Source organism: Mus pahari, chromosome 1 (assembly GCF_900095145.1).
Source record: "Mus pahari chromosome 1, PAHARI_EIJ_v1.1, whole genome shotgun sequence".
NCBI classification, from domain to species: domain Eukaryota; kingdom Metazoa; phylum Chordata; class Mammalia; order Rodentia; family Muridae; genus Mus; species Mus pahari.
Window position 1 is genome coordinate 84,563,739 of NC_034590.1, and position 22,323 is coordinate 84,586,061.

The window sequence follows — 22,323 nt, forward strand, 5'->3', positions numbered from 1 at the left end:
GAGTGAGGTCATCTCACATCTGCAGTGAGGAGTGAGGTCATCTCACATCTGCAGTGAGGAGTGAGGTCATCTCACATCTGCCGTGAGGAGTGAGGTCATCTCACATCTGCCGTGAGGAGTGAGGTCATCTCACATCTGCAGTGAGGAGTGAGGTCATCTCACGTCTGCAGTGAGGAGTGAGGTCATCTCACGTCTGCAGTGAGGATGCAGAATGATAAATGCCAGTGCTCAGCTCTCCGTCTCCTTCGTATTTATTCTCAGATCCCATCCCGTAGAATGGTGCCGCTCACAGTTAAGATGAGTTTTCTTAGCTCAGTTGACTTAATCTAGAAATCACAGGCATGCCCAGAGGTATGTGATTCTAGAGCCTGTCCAATTGAGTACCAATGTTACCCAGGACAGGCAGTCTGATTTCCTTCATGGCTACAGTCTAGGCTGTCTCCACAGAAATGGGGAGGGGGTTTCAGGAAATTGACTGGTACAGGTTCATCCCAAACTGAACTGAAGAAAGTTAGTACCTCAGACACAGCATTATCTCACTACTGCTTTCCACACCAAGAAGATGGAAATAGTCAGTTCTCAGTCCCAAAGGCACAGTCTTTAGATTTCATCCCCAGGGCTTCCAGAGGCCTTAAATGCACATTACAGTTGAGAAAAAAAGAGGATACAGTCTTGGATGTGGCCTGAACAGGATGCCAGCCAGAGTGTTTATTTTAGTTGTCCATACCCACAAGTACGTGTGAACATATACCTGCGAAGAGAAGCGAGCCACTGAAGATTAATTATGCTACTGTATTTACCATATATGGGAGAAAGTTGTCCCTGCTCTCACAGAAGGACATTTGGACATTTTTCTCCTTCCTGCACAGTCAGGAATTTGCAAGTACTTTGGTGTGCATTCTTTGGCACCCTGCATTGCTGAAAAACCCTCATGTTTTGCTCTCTCTGTATGAGGTGCTACCAGCACCGGGGTTGCATTGGCAGGACTCTTAGGTGAACTGAACTGCTGATCTTTGAACCACGTTAGATGCCCTGCTTTTCTCAGTTTCCTGACAGAGTCCCAGGAGACATGTAAGCACACAGCATTTTAAGTAAATCTATTTGTAGATCTTCAATTTTCATTTTTTTCTCTCCCAGGAATGCATGTGGGTTTTGCTAGCACTTCTGTAACTTCTTAGAGGAAACATATGCTTATCACACATCCCAGATCCCCTGTCCCCCAAAATCCTGGGGGTGGAGAATTAAGTAAAGGAGAAGCATTTATCCAGGAACAATAAAGCCCTTGGGTCACCATGATTAGTTCCAAAGGATTTGGGACTTTTGTGTTGAGAAGAGCATTATAAATTGTCTGTTTTCTCCAGTGTGGGGGTTTCTGAATTCAGATAGATGGTAGAATGTATAATTGGGGGTAGGGAAGTTGTGGGAATCTCTATTTATTTTTCCTTTTCTATTTCATTCTGGAATAGTGTATGGTTCTTGGATCAGAACGAAGAGAAGAGTGGTAGGGTTTATCAAGTCGTCAAAATGGCTGTTTTAAGTAGGTACTTAAGTGAAAGCCATTCCCTTCAGCCATTTTTCATGTTCATCCCTAGACTGTGACATTAGCTGGAAAGAAAAGTATCACAGAAGAGCCAAAGACCTAAATGATGCAGATTATTCTGAATACAATGGGCTTGGTTTTTAATTTTTCTCAGATTTGATGTGCACTATTTAAAAATCAAAGTATTAATACTAGAAATATGATATCTATTTAACACTTAAAATCATAAAATTAATTACTAACAGCTCGACTAATTCTATTGATTATATATAATAATATATTTCAAATACCTATTCCATCAAGATATGCTTACAGTAACATTTTAGTTTGTAAAATTTATAGTTACTAAATTTTTTCATGTTTATCAATTGTTCTGATGGTAAAGAGCTTGGGTTTGTTTGTCTGTGATATTTAGAACCTTATAGTAAAGGTATATAAAATAAAATGTCAAATATCAGTAAAGTATCATAGGGGTGATCAATCATGCAGCTTAAAATTTAAGTTTAATACATTAAGGAAAAATTTGAGAGTAAAGTACAGTGAGGATATAAATTTAATGATGAGAAGTATAAAAATGTCAAAGAAATATTTTTCACATATTTTTAAGTAGATGGTGATATTAAGCTGTTTTGATATTTAAATAACAATGACTACATCTGAGTGTTACAGGGATTTTTAATTTTATGTCAATACATATGGTCTATGGGAAATTACATAATACTATGCTGAGAAATTTTAGCTATAAAATTAAAAATATGCAAAATCGTAGACACAAATAATGTTATATCATGATGTTGCTGTCCCTACGTCCCACTAGAAGATTGCTTTGGACTTGGGTCTCCTGGCTCCTCTGGAATATTTCTTCCTGGTTTCTACTCTTGTGCAGATCCCTGGCACCTTTGGATGATGAGGACTAGCTCTGGAGCCAGCCACTGCTCTCAGAACCATCTATCCATACCTCGGAACAGTTCAGACTTGAGTAGTATTTATTTGGACTACATCATTGTGTTTCAGTAGTGATCTGGGTCCCTGCTTCTCTCTCTTCCACTGATACACAAGCACTTCCAAAGAGACTCCAGCAAACTCTCCTTTTCATACAGACTCCATATGGCCTCTGAACCTGGGCAGATTTTCGCATAAACTGTAGTTTTCTGGCACATCCTTTTGTATTGTTGTATTTTCCTTTGTCTAGATTTAGGGATAGTTTTTCTTCTTGAAAGAAATGAAGTCACCCACTTTGGGGTCCTCCAAAAGCCTCTGGTTCTCACATCTTATTAAAGTGGGGTATTGTCAGTCAAGAGATATTTCACCTCTGAGAAACAACTCTGAGTTCGCTTCACGCTTTTCCAGGTTCTGTCCACTGTGTCCGGTCTTTCTGTGCTATCCCTCCACTCCCTGGCCCTGAGTCATGATTTCTCCAGTCTGTTCCCTAGTACATGAGCAGTTCCTCATCCCAGTTCCAAGAACTTTGATCTGGACATTTATCCATCTACCTTTTGGAGCATCCATGCTGGTCTTTGTGGCATTTATGTTTTATAAACTTGTTAAAGCATAAAAACAAACCCAATGATAGTTTTCATGACTGTAAGGGTTAAGTGATCTGGGTGGGGCTTAGCTGAGTGCAACCCATGTTTCTCATTTTTCAGTAAGATGCTATGTAGCTGGAAGATAGTTTGATGACCCCCAGGTAGCTTCTGTCCCATGTATGTATGTTGTGAGTATCTTCTCAGTGGAGAGTATAGACAGTGATTTTTCTAGAAGCTTTTCCAGGGTTCTCAAACTTCTTACATGCCACCCTAGGGCTCAGAAAGGACTGTCCCAAGAAGCCTGGGTGGAAGGCTCAAGGGTTCTTATGACCTAGTCTTGGGAGTCCTGGAATATCACTCCTTCCAGGCACTGGCCTCTACTGATCAAGTGAGACATCAGAATTCAAGGGAGGAGTTAGCGGAGTGCAACCTTCTTTGGGAGGAATAGGTCAGGGTCTGTCTTTATAACACTTTGTCCTGTCAGATTCGTTGGAGCCTGGTGATACTCCTTGGCCCACTTTGTCCAACCACACACTTTCCATTTAAAGCCTCAGGAAAAAAAATCTCACAATATTTTTCTGGTTTCTTCTTGGAAATTCTTTATAGCCAGTTCTGTTTATTTCCTGACAGATTTCACTGGCTTTCAGTGGCTTTTTTAAAAAAAATTGAGGCACAATAGACACATGCTGTTCTTTCTAGTGTCTTGTTTAGAGTTGGTAGACTTCACACATCCTTGTTTCTCAGGGCCCTTTTCTCCTGGTCTTAAAAACATTGTTATTTTTGTTGTTGTTGTTTCATGTCTACACAGTCTGTCTTTTAAGAAAGTATTTGTCACTCACCCCACTAGGCCTATCTTGTTTTATTTATTTATTTATTTATTTATTTATTTATTTATTTATTTATTTATTTTTACAATCTTTGACCACACTTCTTATGGTCTAGAATGAGGTATCTTTTTTTTTTTTTTTTTGGAATGTCTCCAATATCTCCCCGATTTCCTAAAAAAACAAAAATTAATTCAAACAATCCCTCCAAAAATTGACTTTTAGAAGTTAGCGTGTATCAGTTACCAAGATAGGTAGGCCTTTCCTGGGGATAAAGAGAGAAATCTGATGAGGCTCGGGAGAACTGTGTTCAAGTCCGACAACAAAAGGATCTGAGTAGGAGGAGAGACTTAGGGAATGAAAAAGAGAAGGCCTCAGCTGGGGGAGACCTCCCTACCACAGACATGCTGAGCTCAGCCTCACCTAGAAATCACACAGGGGATGCATGGTTTCGCAGGAACACTGTGGAAGATCCTGGTATCAGCCGAGGGCTCTGGGTCAGTTCTCTGCCTCTTATAGAGCTCTGGTGACTTCACTGACTCATAGATGCTGATGCAAACCAGGGTTCGGGGAGAGCTGCTGATAGGACTGGGTGGCATACTTGCTTTGCCTCCTAGCTCTTCTGGTTTAAGGGAGGTCATGTGCACATTAGTAATGGGACTATTGACCTCCCGAGTAGAAATGCAGAGTCTTAGGGAGTATTTGTCACTTCTCTGTGGCTGGGACAAAGTGATAAGAGCAACTTTAAAGGCGGAGGGTTGTTTTGGTTTACTGTTGACAGAGGGATGCTGTCCCCCACGACAGGGAAGGCACTGCAGCAGGAACATAAGGTAGCTGGTTGTATCAGTCAGGAAGCAGAGACCAAGGCTGGTATGTAGCCCACTTCTATTTGTTCATTTGGGACCCTGGCTCATGGCATAGTACCACCCACTTTCAGGATGGGGCTTCCTTCTTCAGTTAAAACTTTCTAGAAACACTCTCCTAGATGCACCCACAGATGTGTTTCCATGGTGATGTAAAACCCAATAAAGCTGGCCACAGGGTAAACCATCACACTGGTGACAAAGTCCAGCTCCTAGGGCCTACGTGTGTTTGACCTTTGTCAGTTGTGTGCACTTCAGGTTCCTCAAATGTGAATCGAGAGATGAATTAAAGGCTGCCATTGCTCAGACTGACTAACGTTCAGAGCCTCCTGGATTCCAAAGGAGCTTTTGATCTGTTTTCCAAATTTATGCCGTAGGAAAGTATGCCGACAACTTTTCTTTGTCCTTGAGATAAATCTGGGTGTAATTGCTGTATATATGTGTATAGACATTAACATGAAATTATTCTCAGACTTAAATGGTCTAATATTAGCAGTTGATTGCAGAAGACATTGGGCTTGAATTGTTTAATTTAATGCTAATTTGCTTCAAGTGCAAACACTCATCAGGAACATTAGGTAATTATCATTTAGGTACAGGACCCCAATATGTGAAATCTACATCTCCATTTGAGTGTGTATTCCATGTGTAGCTGCTCGTGGAAACAGTGGGGGTAGGAGCATAACCTGCACGTTCACTACAGAGGTCCATGCTGACAAATCTTAGCTAACAATTCTAGCTTTTGTTGACTCCCTTGTGGGAGGTACTTACCAAATCTTAAAGCATATATATATATTTTTATTTTTAATGTAGTTTGCTTATATATACACTTAATCTAAGGCTATCCAGTATAGAAGATTAATATGCTATGTGTGAAGAACCCAAATTGCTTCATTTTAATCCTTTGTAAGTGGTGAAACCAAGTCCTAAGAAGTTTATCTCATTTTCCCAAGCCCCAAAAAATGATGACTGCTAATGATGTTTTACTTCACTGTGGTAGGTACCTCCAGATGTTCTCTCTGTGCATGTTGACAAGGTTGGGACAAGAGCATCCTCACCATGAGAGACAGATGCTGTTTATTCCAGCACTGTATAGACAAAGAAACCAAGGCAAAGAAAGGCTATAGTAAACCATCTGCGCCAGGGCACAGCACCACAAGTGGCAGGGCCAGACTGGATGGAACTCAGGCATTTTAGTTTCAGAATCTGCTCTTAGCCAAATGCATTCTCGATTAGCATAGAGAGCGAAAGGCAAGCTGAGACTAGAGCCTGCATCTTCGTTCAAGAATTCTTTCCACAACACCAGGGTTATTTAAAACGATAACCATTTTAATATTTAAATAAATAGTGTAGGTATTGCAGTACATGTCTATAATCTCAGCACTCAGAGACAGGCAGGAAGACTGTAGGTTCAAGGGCGGCCGGACTTGCATGAGACTCTGTTTCAAAACAAAATAAAAACAGGTTGAGGAGATGGCTCTATCTGCAAGTTGATCTCTGTATAAGAATGTAGGCCTAAATTTAATATCCCAGGTCCATGCATGTTAAAGAAGCCGGGGGTGTGATGTGTGTCTGACATTCTAGAGCTGCAGGGGAAGACAGAAAGACCCTTTGAGCTCACTGACTGAATTGGTGATCTCTGGGTTCAGTGAGAGGCCTTGTATCAAAATATTAGATGGAGAGATACAGACATACACATGCATATACACATATGCAGATTCTTGCACACACGTACATATGCATGCACACATATATACACACACACATATACACACATATATATATACATACATATATATGTACGTATATATGCACATTCATGCTTGCACAAACACATGAATGTGTACATATCTGGATAAATACATAAACACATGTGTGCACAGGCATATAGGCATGCACAGACACATATATACAGATATACTTGTGCACACTTGTGCACATGTACAAACAGAGATTTGCACACATATTATGCAGATTTTGTTTTCTCATAGGAGGCCTAGGAAGGCAGGTTTCCATATCCACAGTTTCCAGGGGAAATTTGAACAACTGCATTCCTTAGTAGGGAAGAATAGTTGATAATCAATAAGTCACATGTGCCAAAGCTAATGGCTGATTATGAACTGATTTCAATTTGTAAGAGTTCTCTCCCCCAGAAATTAGCCAAACTCTTCTAGGAATCATCTTCATATCTTATTTGTTAATGGCTTTCCTGGCTCTTCTTTAATTTTGTGGTCCTACTTGCAACCCTCTTCATACACAGTAGTGTTTCATCTTTGGTAAGCATAGCATTCATTACTCCTGGAGTTACCTACTTGTCAGTAGAATTCTGGTGTCCTGATTTCTCATAGTTATATCTCAATGCAAATGTCCCCCAGGCAGGGTCATGCTACTGGCGCATGCTCATCTCAGCCCTTGAACCCATCACCAGCTGGGGTTCATCCCTGTCTAACAATCATCCAAAGTGAGAAAATTCTTTGACCATAGCTGTGGGCATTCCTTTTGTGTCACACTGATGCTTGTTTATTCCAATGGTGGGTTTTGTTTTCACTGTGAACTTATAGCACAACCAACTGGTATTTGCAGAGGCCTTCAGGAACCAGAGTAGAGCTCATTTGATCTCCATGCACTATTGGTTTGTAATGATTCCTCATCTCTGCATCTTTACCTCATCTACAGCTAGGGTCTTACTGCTCCCACAAGTAGGTGGGACAGGGTTGTAGATCCCACAGAGGCTGTTAGAAGCAAGGACACACTGGAATTCCATTGAGAAACAAGAACAGCGGGTAGTTCTGGAATGTCAGAGGGTAACTGGCTGACTTTTCTTTCTTCTTAGGCACTTGTGAGAAAGATCGATACCTCAGACAATCTCTACATCACAGAGTCTACCACAGGGAACCTGTTCAGCTTGACTCAGGAGGGGGCTCCTCTGTGCCGCATCATAGCCAAGGTGAATTTCATCGCTACTATTCCCTTTAGTTGAGATTTTACTTGAATGCATATGGCAGTATTGGGGCAAAGGAAGTAGGGAGGGTATTTGGGCTATCTTCCCCCAACAGATTTTGTGACTCAATCATTCAACCTGGTGGAGGGACTTGACCTGTAGCGGTCACATGATATGCAGAACAAAGATATTCTTCCAACTCTCAACTCCAGTTTGGTGATTAAATTCACACAGACGTATCTGAATTTCTTTTGGAACAAAGAATATTTTCCTTTTAAAAAATAAGTGGCAAATCTTGGCTGGCCCAGGTATTCAAAACTTCCTTTCTGTGTGCTGGTACTGCTCACAAAGACAATGCCCACTGCCTGACCCCTACCTCTGTGTTCCTCTGTCATGAAAACACCAGAAGGCAGATGTGAGTTTGAATCTAAGCCACAGGTAGTGTTTAACTTCCTGCTAGATAGTCTCCTCAGAGGTCTGGGACCACCCTGGGTTAATGTTGATTCCAAGCATGCTCAATGGGAAGGACCTGGGCAAGGACCACAGGCAGTTCTCATCTTAGCCCTGCTGTGAGCGAGGCTGGCCAGGACCCAAGACCATCATCCCTACCTTTGTGAACTGTGGGATTTAAAGACACATCTCTAATCTACCACAGTGTCTGGTCTTGCTGGTGGAAAAATAAGCCTGCAGTTCTCATTTTATCAAACTACGATCTGAACAGGGAGCTGCAATGAGATGTTTGCCTTATTTGGTCACTGCTTCCTCCATTTCCCGACCTCTCCCATTCTCTTCCCAGCTGCCCACACAACTCCAGGCTCCCAGTGTTGCCTGGACTTAACAGCCATGGCCAGAAGTTTCGGATATTTGTCCAGATGCATTGAGCCATGCCCTACCATATCCTATCTAAGGGAAGCTATGAGTCTTGTTGGATATTAATGACAAAAACAACAGAAACCTATGCTGCTCTGGTTGCTCCTCCAGTGGAGGCTTCAGGCTGGTACTGTTTGCATAGTTAAGGAGTTGGATCTACACACATCTGCTGAAATGAGCATCTGTGGTCTGGTAGACACAAAAACTCCAGGATTCACAGTATTGGAGCACCTTGCCCAGCTCATGCTTAAAACCAGATTTTCCTACCCATGTTTTCTGCATTTCAGAAGATTAATAGCTAACAAGGCAAAGACCCTGCTCCAACAACTCCATCTGTCTCAATTATCATTTCCTCTTTCTTGGCTCCTGGTGCACTGCACAATGAATGATTAACTTTCCCTGAGTGTGAGCCTTGTGAAAGTCAGGACTGGGAGACATGGACACTGAGTTTTCTAAAGCTGGAACTGGTCACCATGATGGTGATGTGGTGATGGTGATGATGATGGTAGTGATGGTGGTGATGATGATGATAGATGTAGTGGATCAGTATTTTTAAAACGATAGCATTCCTATAGCATTTACTAGGTGACTGATAATGTTCTGAATGCTTGTTTAAACTTACTCAAAACCCTGTGTAGAAGTCAGAGCCCACTCCCACTGCATAGGTGGTGACATGGGAACTGATAAATTTGAACTAGGCAGTACAGCATTAAAGGCAATATGCCTCTGGCTATTCTGAACTTTCTCCCAGCAGTGTGGCCTTTCCCTTGCCTCTCCTCTCCTCTCCTCTCCTCTCCTCTCCTCTCCTCCCCTGCTTGTGGACGTTGTACATCGTGGTGCGGAGCCTAGTGCGCACCACGATGTACAACGTCCACAAGCAGCCTCTCCTCTCCTCTCCTCTCCTCTCCTCTCCTCTCCTCTCCGCGCCTCCCCTCCCCTCCCCTCCCCTCCCCTCCCCTCTCTCCTGTTTTTCCCTTTCTTCCTTCTCACCGTCTCCTCCCATGTCCTACTCCCTGTGTCTCTAGTCTTTCATTAGTGACATGGAGACTGTTAGGCTTTTCCCTTTGGTGTCCCATCTGATGGACAGCCAGCCACCCTTAGATGTGTCAAGAGTTACAATTCCTACATCCTTTGTGTGTATATGTGTGTTATGTGGTGTGTATGTGTGTGCATGCGTGTAGGCCCTCATATCTGTGCAGCTACACATGTAGATGCATGCATTTGAAGGCCCGAGGTTGATGTTGCCTGTCTTCCTTGATTGCCTTCCATCTGGCACATGAAGGCAGGCTCTCTCAATTCAGAGCTCGCCCCCTTGGCTAATCTAGCTAGCCAGTTCTGGGGCTTTGTCTTTTACCTCCATGTGCTGGAACGATAGGAGGGTTCCTAAGACGACCTGGCACTTATCTGGGTGCTGGGAATCTGAACACTGGTTCTCACAGTTGTGCACCAAGGGCTTTACCCACTGAACCATCTCCCCAGACCCCACAATACACATCTTTAAAGGGAGGAAGCAGGTTTTCAGAAGGTCAGGGCTTGTCTGAAGTTGTGAGTTCAGAAGTCCATAAAGAGCTGCAATTTTGACCAGGTCTTCTGAGCTTAATCTTCACCTCAACTTCACAGTTGGTTCTTGGGATGGAACAGACTAAGGGTAGAAGTGTGGAAAGGATGTGGGGCTGCCTTCCATCTTTTCAGTCTAGAAGATGGCAGGATGAGTTCCAGTAGTAGAAGCCCATGTGGGAGTCCGGTGCTGAAAACATCCTGCCTCAGACACTCAGTAAGGAATTAACATCGGAACCCACATGACAGGTCCATTATGGTCACCCCGTGACACTTCTGGAGCCCACTGTGAGCTCTGGGCCACTCCTGTGTCTAAGCTGCTTCTAGTTGAGCAATCTGAGGTCTGTCCTTTCAGTACATCTCAACCCAGATACCCATGAATGAGCCCAGTTGTCTCATGATGATGGTGGCGACCCTCTCCCCTCCCCAAGCAGAGGACACAAAACTCTACCTTTGCTGTGTCACAGTTACCCCAGCTCCTCTGTGATTCCTTCCGTCAACAGCCTACGCACCCTAGAGTGGCCTCTGCCAGCATCATAACAGCTCAGCCAAGCTGTCTGAATAATTCATACTGTTATGCATCTGGGCTTAGAGCCCAGAGCTTTCTATAAAATTAAACAAGCCCAAGCCAACAGCATGATCTGCTAGCTCAGGCGATCCCAGTGTTACCTCAGAATAAGTGCTGCTGTCAGGTCCCGGACAGGGGCTCTAGGGTTGTCCATGAGATAATTCATCTCAACTCCTTGGTAGCTCTCCTTCTTGCTTCCCCCTTTCACATGCCCCGGACCTTTACATATCTTTCAAGAAGGGACACGCCCACCTTCCGATCTGGAAGCCTTCTATAGCCTAACTGTCATGCCACTGTCCAGAGAGCCAGCACCAGGCCCTTCCATACACATCACCTCGGCTGCTTTTCCTAAGAAACAGTTACCTAGCATTTTAGGCCAAATTAAGCAGATGTGGAGCCAGGTCCTGAGTCCTGCATCCTCTTAGCCAGGGTCTAGGACTTTCTTTCTCTAACTGAAAAATGACAGGGAGGGCACTTTTCACAGGCTTGGGAGATGTCATACGAGGACCCAATGCAAATTCAGAGCTCAGAGAGATTTGCTGGCCTCAGTGTCTTCTGAGGCAAACAAGGCTGCCACAGTCTTCCCAACTTTGATCTTGGGTTCCTTAAGGAAAAAAAAAACCCCACAGACATTGCAGGTTCCACGCACTTGAGCAGGTTCCAGCCATTTGGCATTTGGTGTGTGTTGTGCTTTGCCCTCACTGCTGAGTACTGAGGGACTTAGGCCAGCTCTGAAGTTGCCGCATGGTGAGGCCTATGCTCACTGCTCACAAAGGCTCTTATTGGGAAGACCACAGTAATGAAGAAAATTGTCAAAATCCTAGAAGACATGGAAGGAAATACTGGACTAAAGCAAGACCAAAATCAAGCTGTACAAACTCTAAGGTCTGCCTACTCACATCTGAGGTCAAAGGCTCTGCAGAGCTCCAAGTCCCTTCTGCTTTGTCACTGCAGCACAATTCTCTCTAGTTGGCAGGTTCCACGCCTTGATGGTAGCTTTACTCAACAGGTTTCTCATAGCTCTGGATTCTCAAGGATCTTGGGGTCTCAGAGGCATTGTCAACGTTACAGTTTCTTGTTTAATATTTGGGATTCATATGCATATCCCAGGGCACTATTTGGAGGTGTGTCCCTGTTTTAGTAGGTGTGTCATTGTGTGGGTGAGCTTTAAGACCCTCATCCTAGTTGCCTAGATGCCAGTATTCTGCAAACAGCCTTCAGACAAAGATGTAGAACTCTCAGTTCCTCCTGCACCACGCCTGCCTGGATGCTCATGTTCCTGCCTTGATGATAATGGACTGAACCTCTGAACCTGTAAGCCAGCCCCAGTTTTAAAAAAAAGAAAGAAAGAAAGAAAAAAGAAAGAAAGAAAGAAAAAGAAAAAATACAACACACAACCCAACAAACAAAAATCAAGAACAAACCTCCTAAACCCCAATAATTTTAGTAATTGATAATTTTATAATGCAACACAATAATTTTGATTATATCTACTCTGAACTCATAGCTTTTCCAAGACACCTGCAACCCCCTCTCAACTTCAAGTCATTTATTTTCTTTAAATGTTTCTGAAAAATAACCTATTTGTGCTCCCATATACTTCTAAGTATGGAGCCATCTATTGGAGTGTGTATCTCTCAGGAACCACACCCTTAAGGAAAACTGACTCTTCCTCCCCTGGAAACCATCCTCCACTGCCCTCCCTCCTCAGTCAGGAGTGGGAGCTTGATTGGCTTGACCTTGCATAGGTCTTGTGCTGACAAACATAGGTGCTGTGGGTCCTGAGTGCAGTGACCCTCCATTGAGGAAAGAGTAGGGTAGATCCCAACTGAGGCTGAGCTCGCTACAGAAGCCAATTCTTTGCACTTTGACAGGTTGTGAGTTTCTTTGTCCACTATATAAAGAAATTTCTCTGATGAAAACCAAGAGCTCCCTCTGGGTAGGAAGATACACATTTAGAAGGCAGTCTAAGAGACAGTATCTACATAGCACAATGGTAGTAGAAGGCTCACCCCTGGGTCTGTGAGATTCTGACCATGATTCTTTAACATTACTTCCTCATTGTCTTCTCCCAATGTAAGTATTTATATATTAATTACCAGTTGAAAAATCTAATAAAAATTTTATCCATACAACCTAGATGGCTAAATGTTAAAGCACCTAAATATAAATATCTATTCACATGTATGATATCTTGAGGGAGACTTGATAACCAGCAAGGCTAGTGGCAAACAGCTTAAGACTCCTGTTATGTTTATGTTTCTATAACTTGATTGTGCTTTATAGACTGTCTAGGCAGGGTCCTTATGTGAAACGTACAGCTGTCCTATGGGAAAATAAGAAAGCAGGGCAAAGGATTACAGATCAAGGAATCAGAGGGGTGGCCATCTTTTCTCATGTTAGGCATAGTTTAGCTGTAATAATAACATGTATTTGAAATTAGAGGGGTTCTGTTTCACCATTCTACAAATCATTCTCAGATCGAGGGGTTCCTGCTCTGCTCTAGGAACCCTGCCCCATTCCTTCTTTTAATTGCATCTCTGCCCAGCTTTGTTCTGATTTTAGAACTGTCTCCCTTCCCTGCCAAACCACGAGTTCAGTATGGATTGGAACCAAGGCCGTGTCTGGCATGTAATAAACTACTATATTTTGAATCTATGATGCTCGTCCTCATCAAAGCAACCACCCCACGAGGAAGCAGGGATAGGAAGGTTTGTAATCAGTGTTAGCTGGTTATAAAGCACCAGGAATTAGTAAATAACCACCCCCCTGAATTGGACCCCTTCATTTTGATCCCTATAGTGGTCAGAAGCAAAACTCTTAGAACAAGTAGAGATCCTGAGCCTCTGTTTGGAGAGGATGGGAGGGAGATCTAAGGTTATTTCAGTGCAGTCATGCTGGGCTATACTGGCCCTTGTTTCCCCCGAGGATGCTCAATCATTATTCTTTCAGCCAGTTATGGCTATATCCTCAGACTATGAAACAGAGCCAGGTACATGGTAAAGTATATTATTAAAAACCTGACAGGGCATAGTATTTTGCTGAATTCACCTTCCTATAATATTTTGCTCAATTCTGGGAACAGGTGCCAGGATAGGTAGACTCAAGAGTGATGGGAAAATTAAAAGTGACCCAGAGCTTAGATTTCCTGCTCACTCAGTGTCACCTCTCAGTGCCTTCTAGTCTTCAGAAAATGGAGAGAGAGAGGGGGGGGAGAGTCAAAGACAGAGGGGGATACCAGCTTTTGCTCTAGATTCACAAGGTAGTGTGGCCATTGGTCTGTGAATACTGTGGTATGTCCCCTGTATGGTCTGTTGGTGCTCACTTTGTATATAGGAGGACAGCGTGATTACAGAATATTTTTCATGCCCATATTCCTTCTGGGATGCACACTACTGGGTGGTCTCCACAAGAAGGGAGAAAAGATTCCATTAGCAGTTCCAACAAGAGACAAAGACTCGCGCTTGAGAGCTGCAGGATGTCCTGAAAACAGTCATCTACAAGCAGGGGTAAGGGTGAAGTGGATGGAGGGGGACTGCTTTCCCTGTATGGCCTTCAGTGGATCATTTTTCCATTGTATGGTGAATAATGCACTTGATATAAAATTCCTTTTCTGCCTGCCTTCCACGACAGGGGAAAGAGCAAGGAGAAGCATCGTGGCTGATGGATTAGGAATCCCAGAATTTGTCTTTTTATCTGCTTTCACCAGTTTACTGGGCCTCTTCTGGTGACTTCAGGCTGCCTCTTCTGAGGGCTGACCTGAAGGGCCTTGATGCCCAACTCTACCAAAACATCTGTTGCTGGACCCCAAACCATACTTGCAACTTGGACAGTCAGGGATGGGATGTCACTGTTTAAATGTATGAGAAGAGTGGCCCAAGGCATGTCTACCAGATGAGGGCTGTCAGTTATTATTGTCAGAGCCAATCTAGAGAAGATCATGAGGTAAGATCATTCTCTCTTCTCCACAGGAAGGTGGGGTTGTAGCCCTCTTCAAGGTCTGCCGGCAGGACAGCTTCCGGTGCTTGTACCCCCAGGCGCTCCGCACACTGGCCTCTATCTGCTGTGTAGAAGAGGGTGTCCATCAGCTGGAGAAGGTAAAGACAGTTGACTTAAAGTCTCTGAGCCAGGCTGGGTTAGGGGCCTGGTGTAGCCATCTGTTCCTCTTCCTATAGCAAGTCTATCCTAATGTGCTTCTACCAGGCACTTTTCAGAAGGGACTATTAGTATGTTGACTGTGAAGTCTGAAGTGGAATGTGACTCTGGGGTCTAACTAGGAATGACAGGGTGTAATTGTCATCTCCGAAGCTTGTTGCCTCTGGCTGCTAATCTAGGCCTAGTTCTGGAAGCTTCTAGCCTCCACACAATTTAATCTAGGCCTAGAATGTTTTCAACCTCTGAGACTTGCTGCTGAATAAGCTCATCCTTTCTTATTCTTTCCAGTCTCTGGCTAGCTGACTCAACTCATCTATTTTGGCTCAAAGTCCTCTCCAAGCTGACTGATTCAAGCTGGCTTCTCTCTGCCTCTGACTTTTTGCTTTGCTTGGTTTCAGACTAACTTTGGCAATCAGGTTAAAGTCTGAATCCTTATTATTTATGACTCCTCCTGTCTTCACCTGCATCTAGCTTGTCCTCTCTCTACTGTCTGTCTCTATAACTGTCCCTGTAAAACTGCCTCCTCTTTCCTTCCTTTGTTCTCTGCCTACACTGCCCTCTTAAGCAGCTTGCCTTTCCTCTATCATCTTGTGAGAATTGGGTCTATCTTATTCTGACAAATCTTTCTGATTGGTCACTTTGTCTGCCGCTCAATTAGACATCACTTTTAAATGTTGGTGCTTCTTTCCTCTATAAACTAGCTTTACCTTCATTGTGTTGGTGCTTCTTTCCTCTATAAACTAGCTTTACCTTCATTGTGGATTAAAGGTGTGTGCTAAGGGTTGAGCCACACCACAACTAGACACTATTTTTTTTTTTTAGTAAATAACATAATCTCATGGTTCATAGTATGATCAAATAGCTGGCACCAGAAGGGGTAACTAAGCATTTTCTAGGTGGGGTGACTGACCAAGAGAGTCCAGTGTGTGAGACAAACAAGGCCCTGGTAGGAAAGCTGGTAGAGAATGGTTTGAAAGTTTGGGATGGTTGGTCATTTCATAGCAGGGTGCCAGAGGAAGTGGATCCAGGTCACTGGTGGATGAAAGTGGCAAGCGCAAGATGCCACTGGGTCCACCACTAGTCAGCTTTCCATCGTTGTGACAAAATACCTGAGAGCTTCAGCTTAAGGGAAAAAGGCTTACTTTGGATTATAGTTCAGTGCGAGATAGATGGGATCCATTACACTGGGTTTGTACTAAGGCAATGCATCATGGTGGTTCACAGTGGTAGAGGGGATGGATACACTTGGTTACTTTATTATTTATTATGTTATGGTAGTCATGGAAAGAAAGAGAGACATACAGAGATAGAGGGTGGTAGAGAGACAGAGACAGAGACAGAAAGACAGACCTTTTGGCTTTTGCTTTCATTCCCTCTGAGTCTTGACCCCTGGGATGGCACTACCCACACTGAGGTCTTCCCCATCAACTCCATGTGACAGACATACCCAGACCTATGCTTTACTAACTTCCTAGATGTCAGCCTATCCAACCAAGTTGACAATCAAGACTATCACAGGTGTCTTCGTAAGCCAGATGAGGGTCCCAGCATTCTCTCTGGATTCACAAGGTAGTGTTGCCTTTGATCTTCATTCCATGAAAGACTGCACAGCTTGGGTAGGAGAACTAGAACCATCCCAAGGGCTTGCTGGACCAATGTATCATAGGAAGTGTGGGGTCAAAGAAAGAATCTGATGCCCTGGAGGGCTTAGGTGCTTCTGTGTCAGCCCAACCTGGGGTGATATATCCAACACCAGCTACTCTTAACCCCTGCCCAGGCTGGGAATCTGGGCCTGCATATGGATCTGAGGGACACTAGCCTGGAGGGTGGGGGAGCCTAAACTGTCATTTGAAGGTTTTCCAACACAATTTGAATATTCTTGTGGCTTAAAGCCCAGTGTGTCTCAGGATAGGTATGGTGACTGTGAGATCTGGGGTGCTCTGTATCTGTTTTTGAGAATCTGGAGGAAGAACAGCTTTCCTTCCTTCATACTTGTGTCCCACGGCCTGAGTCCATCTACTGGGATGGCTTCATTTTTCCCCCCAGTTTTCTTTGCTTAGGCCTGGACTCATAGGTAACCAGTCACCTGCCTTCCCACCCCACCTCTTTCCAAATCCACTCCAATGAGCAAGAAGAGGAGTAGGAAGTGCTCTTGGTTGAGGCGTTGGATGAAGAGTGAGTCTGTGTCTTTTAGAGCTCAAGGGTGCGTCTCTGAATAGGGAAGCCATTTGTGTAAGGCCACAGAGCAAGATAGCAGAATGCTTCCTTCCCACTTGGTTAGAAGCTTCTGCACTTAAGGGTACGCCGAGAGCCCTAGATTGGAGGTAATAGGTTGAGGTTAATGGTGTCCATGTTGGGTTCTGTACTCAGTGAGCAAATGGGCTTGGAGGAGGGAGGGTACTTGCTTAAGGACTTTCAGCTAAGGTTGTGGGAGAGTTCAAATCAAATCTTAGATCCCAAGATTAAACCAGATGTCACATCTCTCCTTCCCAGTGTACTGTCTGAATGTGGATGCATAGTGTGTTGTGTGTGCACTTGCTTACATGGTGACGAGACAGACAAACTCAATGAAGGGAACGGCAGAGCTTATGCAATACGTCATCCACCATCACCCCGGCTCCTGTGAATCTTTCCTACATAGTGACTAAATGGCCAGATGAGATTTACTTCTCATCTTCTTTCATTCTGGCTTGGTAGGGAGCATAGAGAAGTCAGTAAAGAGACTGAGATAACCAGACCTTTGAAGGCAGTCAGATGCTTGGCTTCTGTGAGCTTTGGAGGCAGCGGGAGGAAATCAAGTTAGAAACATAGCAGCGGGTTCATTCTTATGGCTGAAAGCTGCAGCTGCAATGGCTGGAGGCAGTTCATTGTCCCCATCTGACGCTGCTCAAGAAAGCTAGGACTCTTTAGCTCATCCTTTCCAGGGTTGGGTTAGCTGAAAATTACATGTTACTTTCTGAAGATGAGAGAAAGGGATGCTAATCAATGAGACTCCATGTGTGCTGGGGCCTGGGCTACTCCAGTGCACACATGCCTTCAATATCACACCAGCGACTTATGGGCTGAGCACTGTAAACACCTTCTTCTTCTAGATGAGGAGCCAGAATCACAGACAGTTTTTGTGACTTGTCAAAAATCACCTCATTAGCGAGTGTTAGAGGCAGGATTCAAGCCTTGGTTCCAAAGTCACTCAGCATCCCTGCCCTTGCTTGCTTCATGAATACTCCGATTGCACTGAAAAAAGTTCCTGTGACTTAAACCAGGTCTCCTGGCCCCTGACCCCAAAGGAAAAGAAACGGTAGGTGGGCATTCTTCTCCTCCAAGTCAGATTGCTAAGGACTGGTAAAGTCCTGGTCTCCTTCAGGCAGCCACTCTAAGTCACTCACTCGGCCTCTTCCTTCTGGCTGTCAGTCTCCCACTTCTAATCCCACTTGGCCCTTCATACTGTCCAATGCTCGCTCTTCAGACTGATCCTTTCATTATGTGTCTGCTGGGAAGCCATATCTCCAGTGCAGCTGAGCCCTGCAGATGTTGAGAGGCAGGTTGTTCTTAATCTAAACTTGATTCTCCATGCTTATTAAGTTTGGAGAACTTGCAAGTTACTTGGGATAACTTCCTGAGCCTCTTGGACATTTTCCTGATTTTAAAACACTGAAATCTCACGGGACTATTGTATACATGGCACTTAGTGTACATTGGGACTCAATCACACAGTTTTCATAATTGTGGGCAGGGCAGTATTATTTGTAAGGGCTTTGGGAGAGACTAGACTCTGGGAAGTTACTGTCTGTAAGAGGAAGTGGTGTAGCCCTTCTGAAATAGGGACTACAAAGGGATGGTTCCCTTGGAGCTAGGCTCAAGATGTTGGTCAGGTAAGGTCTCTCTAGAAAGGCCTGCGGGGTCTTCCCTGTAGAAATCTAGCTTACTTCAGCCATAGACTCCCTCTGTTTTGGTACCAGGATCAGTAGTACACTTCTAGAAGTCAGCCATGCTTTTCCTGGTCCTTGGCAGATAGTCATGTCTTACTAACTGGTCCCATGTGAGGCTCAGGGTAGAAGGCAGGCATCTTGCTCCAAAGGCCAAGTGTGGAGATCCCCAAAGTACAGCTAGAGTGGAGGCTGGCTTGTGACCTCAAGGAGGCTCCCTCCTTCCAGAATTCCTGGATTCCTGGTGAAAGAGAACCAAAAAGCCAGTGGAGACCTAGTTCTGGGTATAGAGAGGTGCAGGGGGAGAGCAGGCCTAGGAGCTGCAAAGGACACTGTGGCTAGCCATTGATCTGTGGGGCTTTGTGTCTCCAAGGAGCTCCATGCTCAGTGAACCAGGGGAGTCCAGAGAGATGGTCGTGTTCTCAGGACCACATTTGGGAGACCCAGATCTCAGAATGGAGTGAGAGCAGACACTCCAAATTCCCAAGGTTGACAGGTCAGAGCTGCTCTCCTGACCCCAGACTGGCATTGCCAAGAATTGCATGGTTTGTGGAGGAAGAAAGAGTCCCAAGGAACTAGTTACTTCCCTCCGACTTTTGGCGTCTTCAGTGCAATAAAGTGGTACCTCCCCTGTTGGAGGGTAGCAATACATACACCGAGTCTCTAGTTGGAATCTGTGCATGGGACATATGTTGCCTATGTCTGCCTTGTTTGTCTTACATGGTGGTCTAGAGAGACTCTGCATTGCCCCCCAAAGAGACTAGGTGCCAAGGATTTTGCAATGGCCATAGAAGAGTTCCAGGTGTGACTAAAGTAAGGGCCAGGTACTGCTGGCTCAAAGAATGGGACCAAGGATCAGGACTAGTGCTAACTGAGCACATGGTCCAAATGAGGAGCTGGGTATCCGCAGAACGGAAAGGCACAGGTCTGTAAGACTGTAAGAGGTTAGGAACTTTCCAAGCCCAGTGCTCAGCCAACTTTAGCCAGCTCTCAAGACGGTTCTAGAAATTTCCCTTTAGCCTTAGACAAGAAAAAGTCTCACTTCCCGAAGAACATTCTTCTGTTTCTACCCCATCACCCCTCCCTTTTTTTTTTTTTTTGTGAGAAATAAGAAGTTAGTTTACTTTGTCCTGGAGCCAAAGGGAGAGTTTAATGAAAATCGATAAAGAAATTAAGGATGATCAGGGGAGGGCAGAAGAGCTCAATTTTAAGTCCAAGGAGAAAGTCTCTGGGGTGTGGGTGGATGCGGGAAGGGAAACTGCTGCTTACCTCACATGCCAGCTCACCTTTCACGCTCTGGGGTGCATGGAAAATAGAGACAGGGAGGTCTAGGCAAAGACCCTGGGCAGGAGGAAGTGGGCTCGGTGGTGGTAGCGGTGGGGAGGCCTCCATTGCCTGCTTACTAGGAGTCTCCACTGTGCTCTGCTCGGTGGTCATGAGTCAGAAATAGTACATTTAAAAGAAATTAAGCAGTTTCTCCCATCCCTTTGCCCTTTTGAATCTCACAGTTGTTATTCAAGTAAGGCAGGGAGTGGTGGCTACCTCCATTCCGATTTACAAAATTTCAAGTAAGGCTGACAAAGGTAGACCCTGGGAGGCACAGGGCCAAAGTGGGAGCCCCGTCTTGTCCTCTCTCATCCACATAGATCCTGTCTCCCCTCCACGATTCAAAAGCGGCAATAGTGGTCACAGTGTGCAGCCCCAGTGCAAGGCAGCCTGCGACTTACTTTGCTAGGTCCAGTCCTGATAGTTAGGTGAGGCTGTGTGGGGAGAGGGGGCTGTGGATGATTTGACCCACACACCCTTCTTTTCCTAGGAGACGCCCTTGATTAAGAGACGGGGGTACTCTGAAAACAGATCCCCAGGTACTGCCCTCTCCTCTCTGGGACTCAAGTCCTGCTTCCACCCGGTAGCTGACAATGAATTCAGCTGCCTTGGGAACAGGCTGGGACTGAACCGAGCGTCTCAGGGCCACAGTCAGCTAGCTGAGTTGCTCTGACTGGGGCAGGGCAGAGAAGGGGAAAACCTTGACCCAGTCTCCTCTGAAGGAGTGTGACTCATTCCTTTAACTCCAGTCTGTCTTCCGGGGGAGGAGCAGAGAGGATTAAAGCTTGAAAAGGTGCAATCAAACCCCACCCCCACTCCCATCCCGTGTACTTCCCTTTTGCTTTTACTAGGATTCCACTGACGTGGTGGGCCAGTACTGACCAGAGTGCCAGCTGGGAGCTGTGGTTTTCCCGCCAATCGGTTCCAACCTGAATTTGAAGTATTGGAGCTGCCTGGCAGTCTGGATACCTAAGTGATTCATACTGGGGCTCTGTGGGACACCATGTGCTGTGCAACAGCGGCCCCTGGCGGAAAAGAGCTCCACTGGCAGCCCTGTCAGGCCGCCCAGGGCAGCATTTTCCTGGAACTGCTAGGCTACTGGGCTCTGGGCCCCACCATCAGCAGTTAGGACCAGAAGATATATCCTGCGACATACAGGGAGGTGGGGGGGGGCAGTGGTTAAAATTCAAGACAACCAACGTTTCTTACAGGAATATTATTCTCTAGGTGAAAGATGCAGACAGATCTTGCAATCTACTATACCCCTAACCCCTATTGCTGAGGCTTCCCCACAGGATCAGCTATGCATCTTTTACAGTTAATTACTCAATCAATCATGTGTAATAGAGTGACCATGCACACGTGCCTTGGTGTGCATGTGGAGGTCACAGGACAGCTTGGACGAGTGAGTCCTCTCTTCCATCATGTGGGTTGAGGGGATTCAGCTCAGGCACCAGGCTTGGTCTCTGGCTCTGCGCTATGTCTGTTGGGCACAGAAACCCTCCTGTCTCCCAGGTCATGACTGAGCATGCTCCCTGCCACTCATCGCCCTTTGGCGGAGGGGCTGGAGATGCTGTCCAGCTACACATGTAGCCTTGCAGCCCTCCTTGCTCTTTTGAGGGAAAATTGGAGCGATGATCACCTACGTGCTTTTAATACAGACACTCATGGCCCCTTGTACGGTGTACCCTCATGTGGGGCCACTGCCTCTGCTGGACCTTCTTAGTGGAAGTTTTTTGTTTGTTTGTTTTTTGCTTTTGTTTTTTTCTCACCTCTGCTTGTTGACTTTAAGTTCAGAGTCAGCTCTGACCTCCTTCCCCACAGCTCTCTTCCCCAGAGCTCCTCCTTGGCTTCCCCACCAAGGGACACTATCTTGATAGCTGCTTTGGCTTGCCAAGGAAATGGTTTGCATTTCCTTGCGGGTGCACACGTGTATACATACACACACACACACACACACACACACACACACACACACACACACACACTCCTACCACTAGCCTTGGGGCTGAGGTGAGGTATAGACGGTCTTCCTTGCAAAGCCTCTGCCAGCAATTTCAGGGTCCTGTGTGAATTGAAGGCAGCTGATGGAGGAGTGGGGCGCGTCCTTCAGCAGGGAAAGAACGGCTAAAGTGTTTGAATATATTTCTGTGGGATATGAGCTAAGACCCATTGCACTCGAGGGCCTCATGCATTGTGCCCTTCTCTCTCCCTCTTCAGACTCGAA

At 45.1% G+C, this 22,323-nt stretch overlaps 1 protein-coding gene across 2 annotated transcripts in view; it reads left to right on the plus strand.

Moving 5' to 3' along the window:
* The window catches only part of Insc (INSC spindle orientation adaptor protein), a 106,788-nt gene that overhangs the window by 51,860 nt on the left and 32,605 nt on the right, over nucleotides 1–22,323 (plus strand). For both annotated transcript variants that reach the window (XM_021197255.2, XM_029539028.1), the window contains exons 6-7: nucleotides 7,587–7,700; nucleotides 14,661–14,786. In XM_021197255.2, the coding sequence (XP_021052914.1) occupies nucleotides 7,587–7,700; nucleotides 14,661–14,786 (240 nt within the window). The remainder of the gene's footprint in view (nucleotides 1–7,586; nucleotides 7,701–14,660; nucleotides 14,787–22,323) is intronic.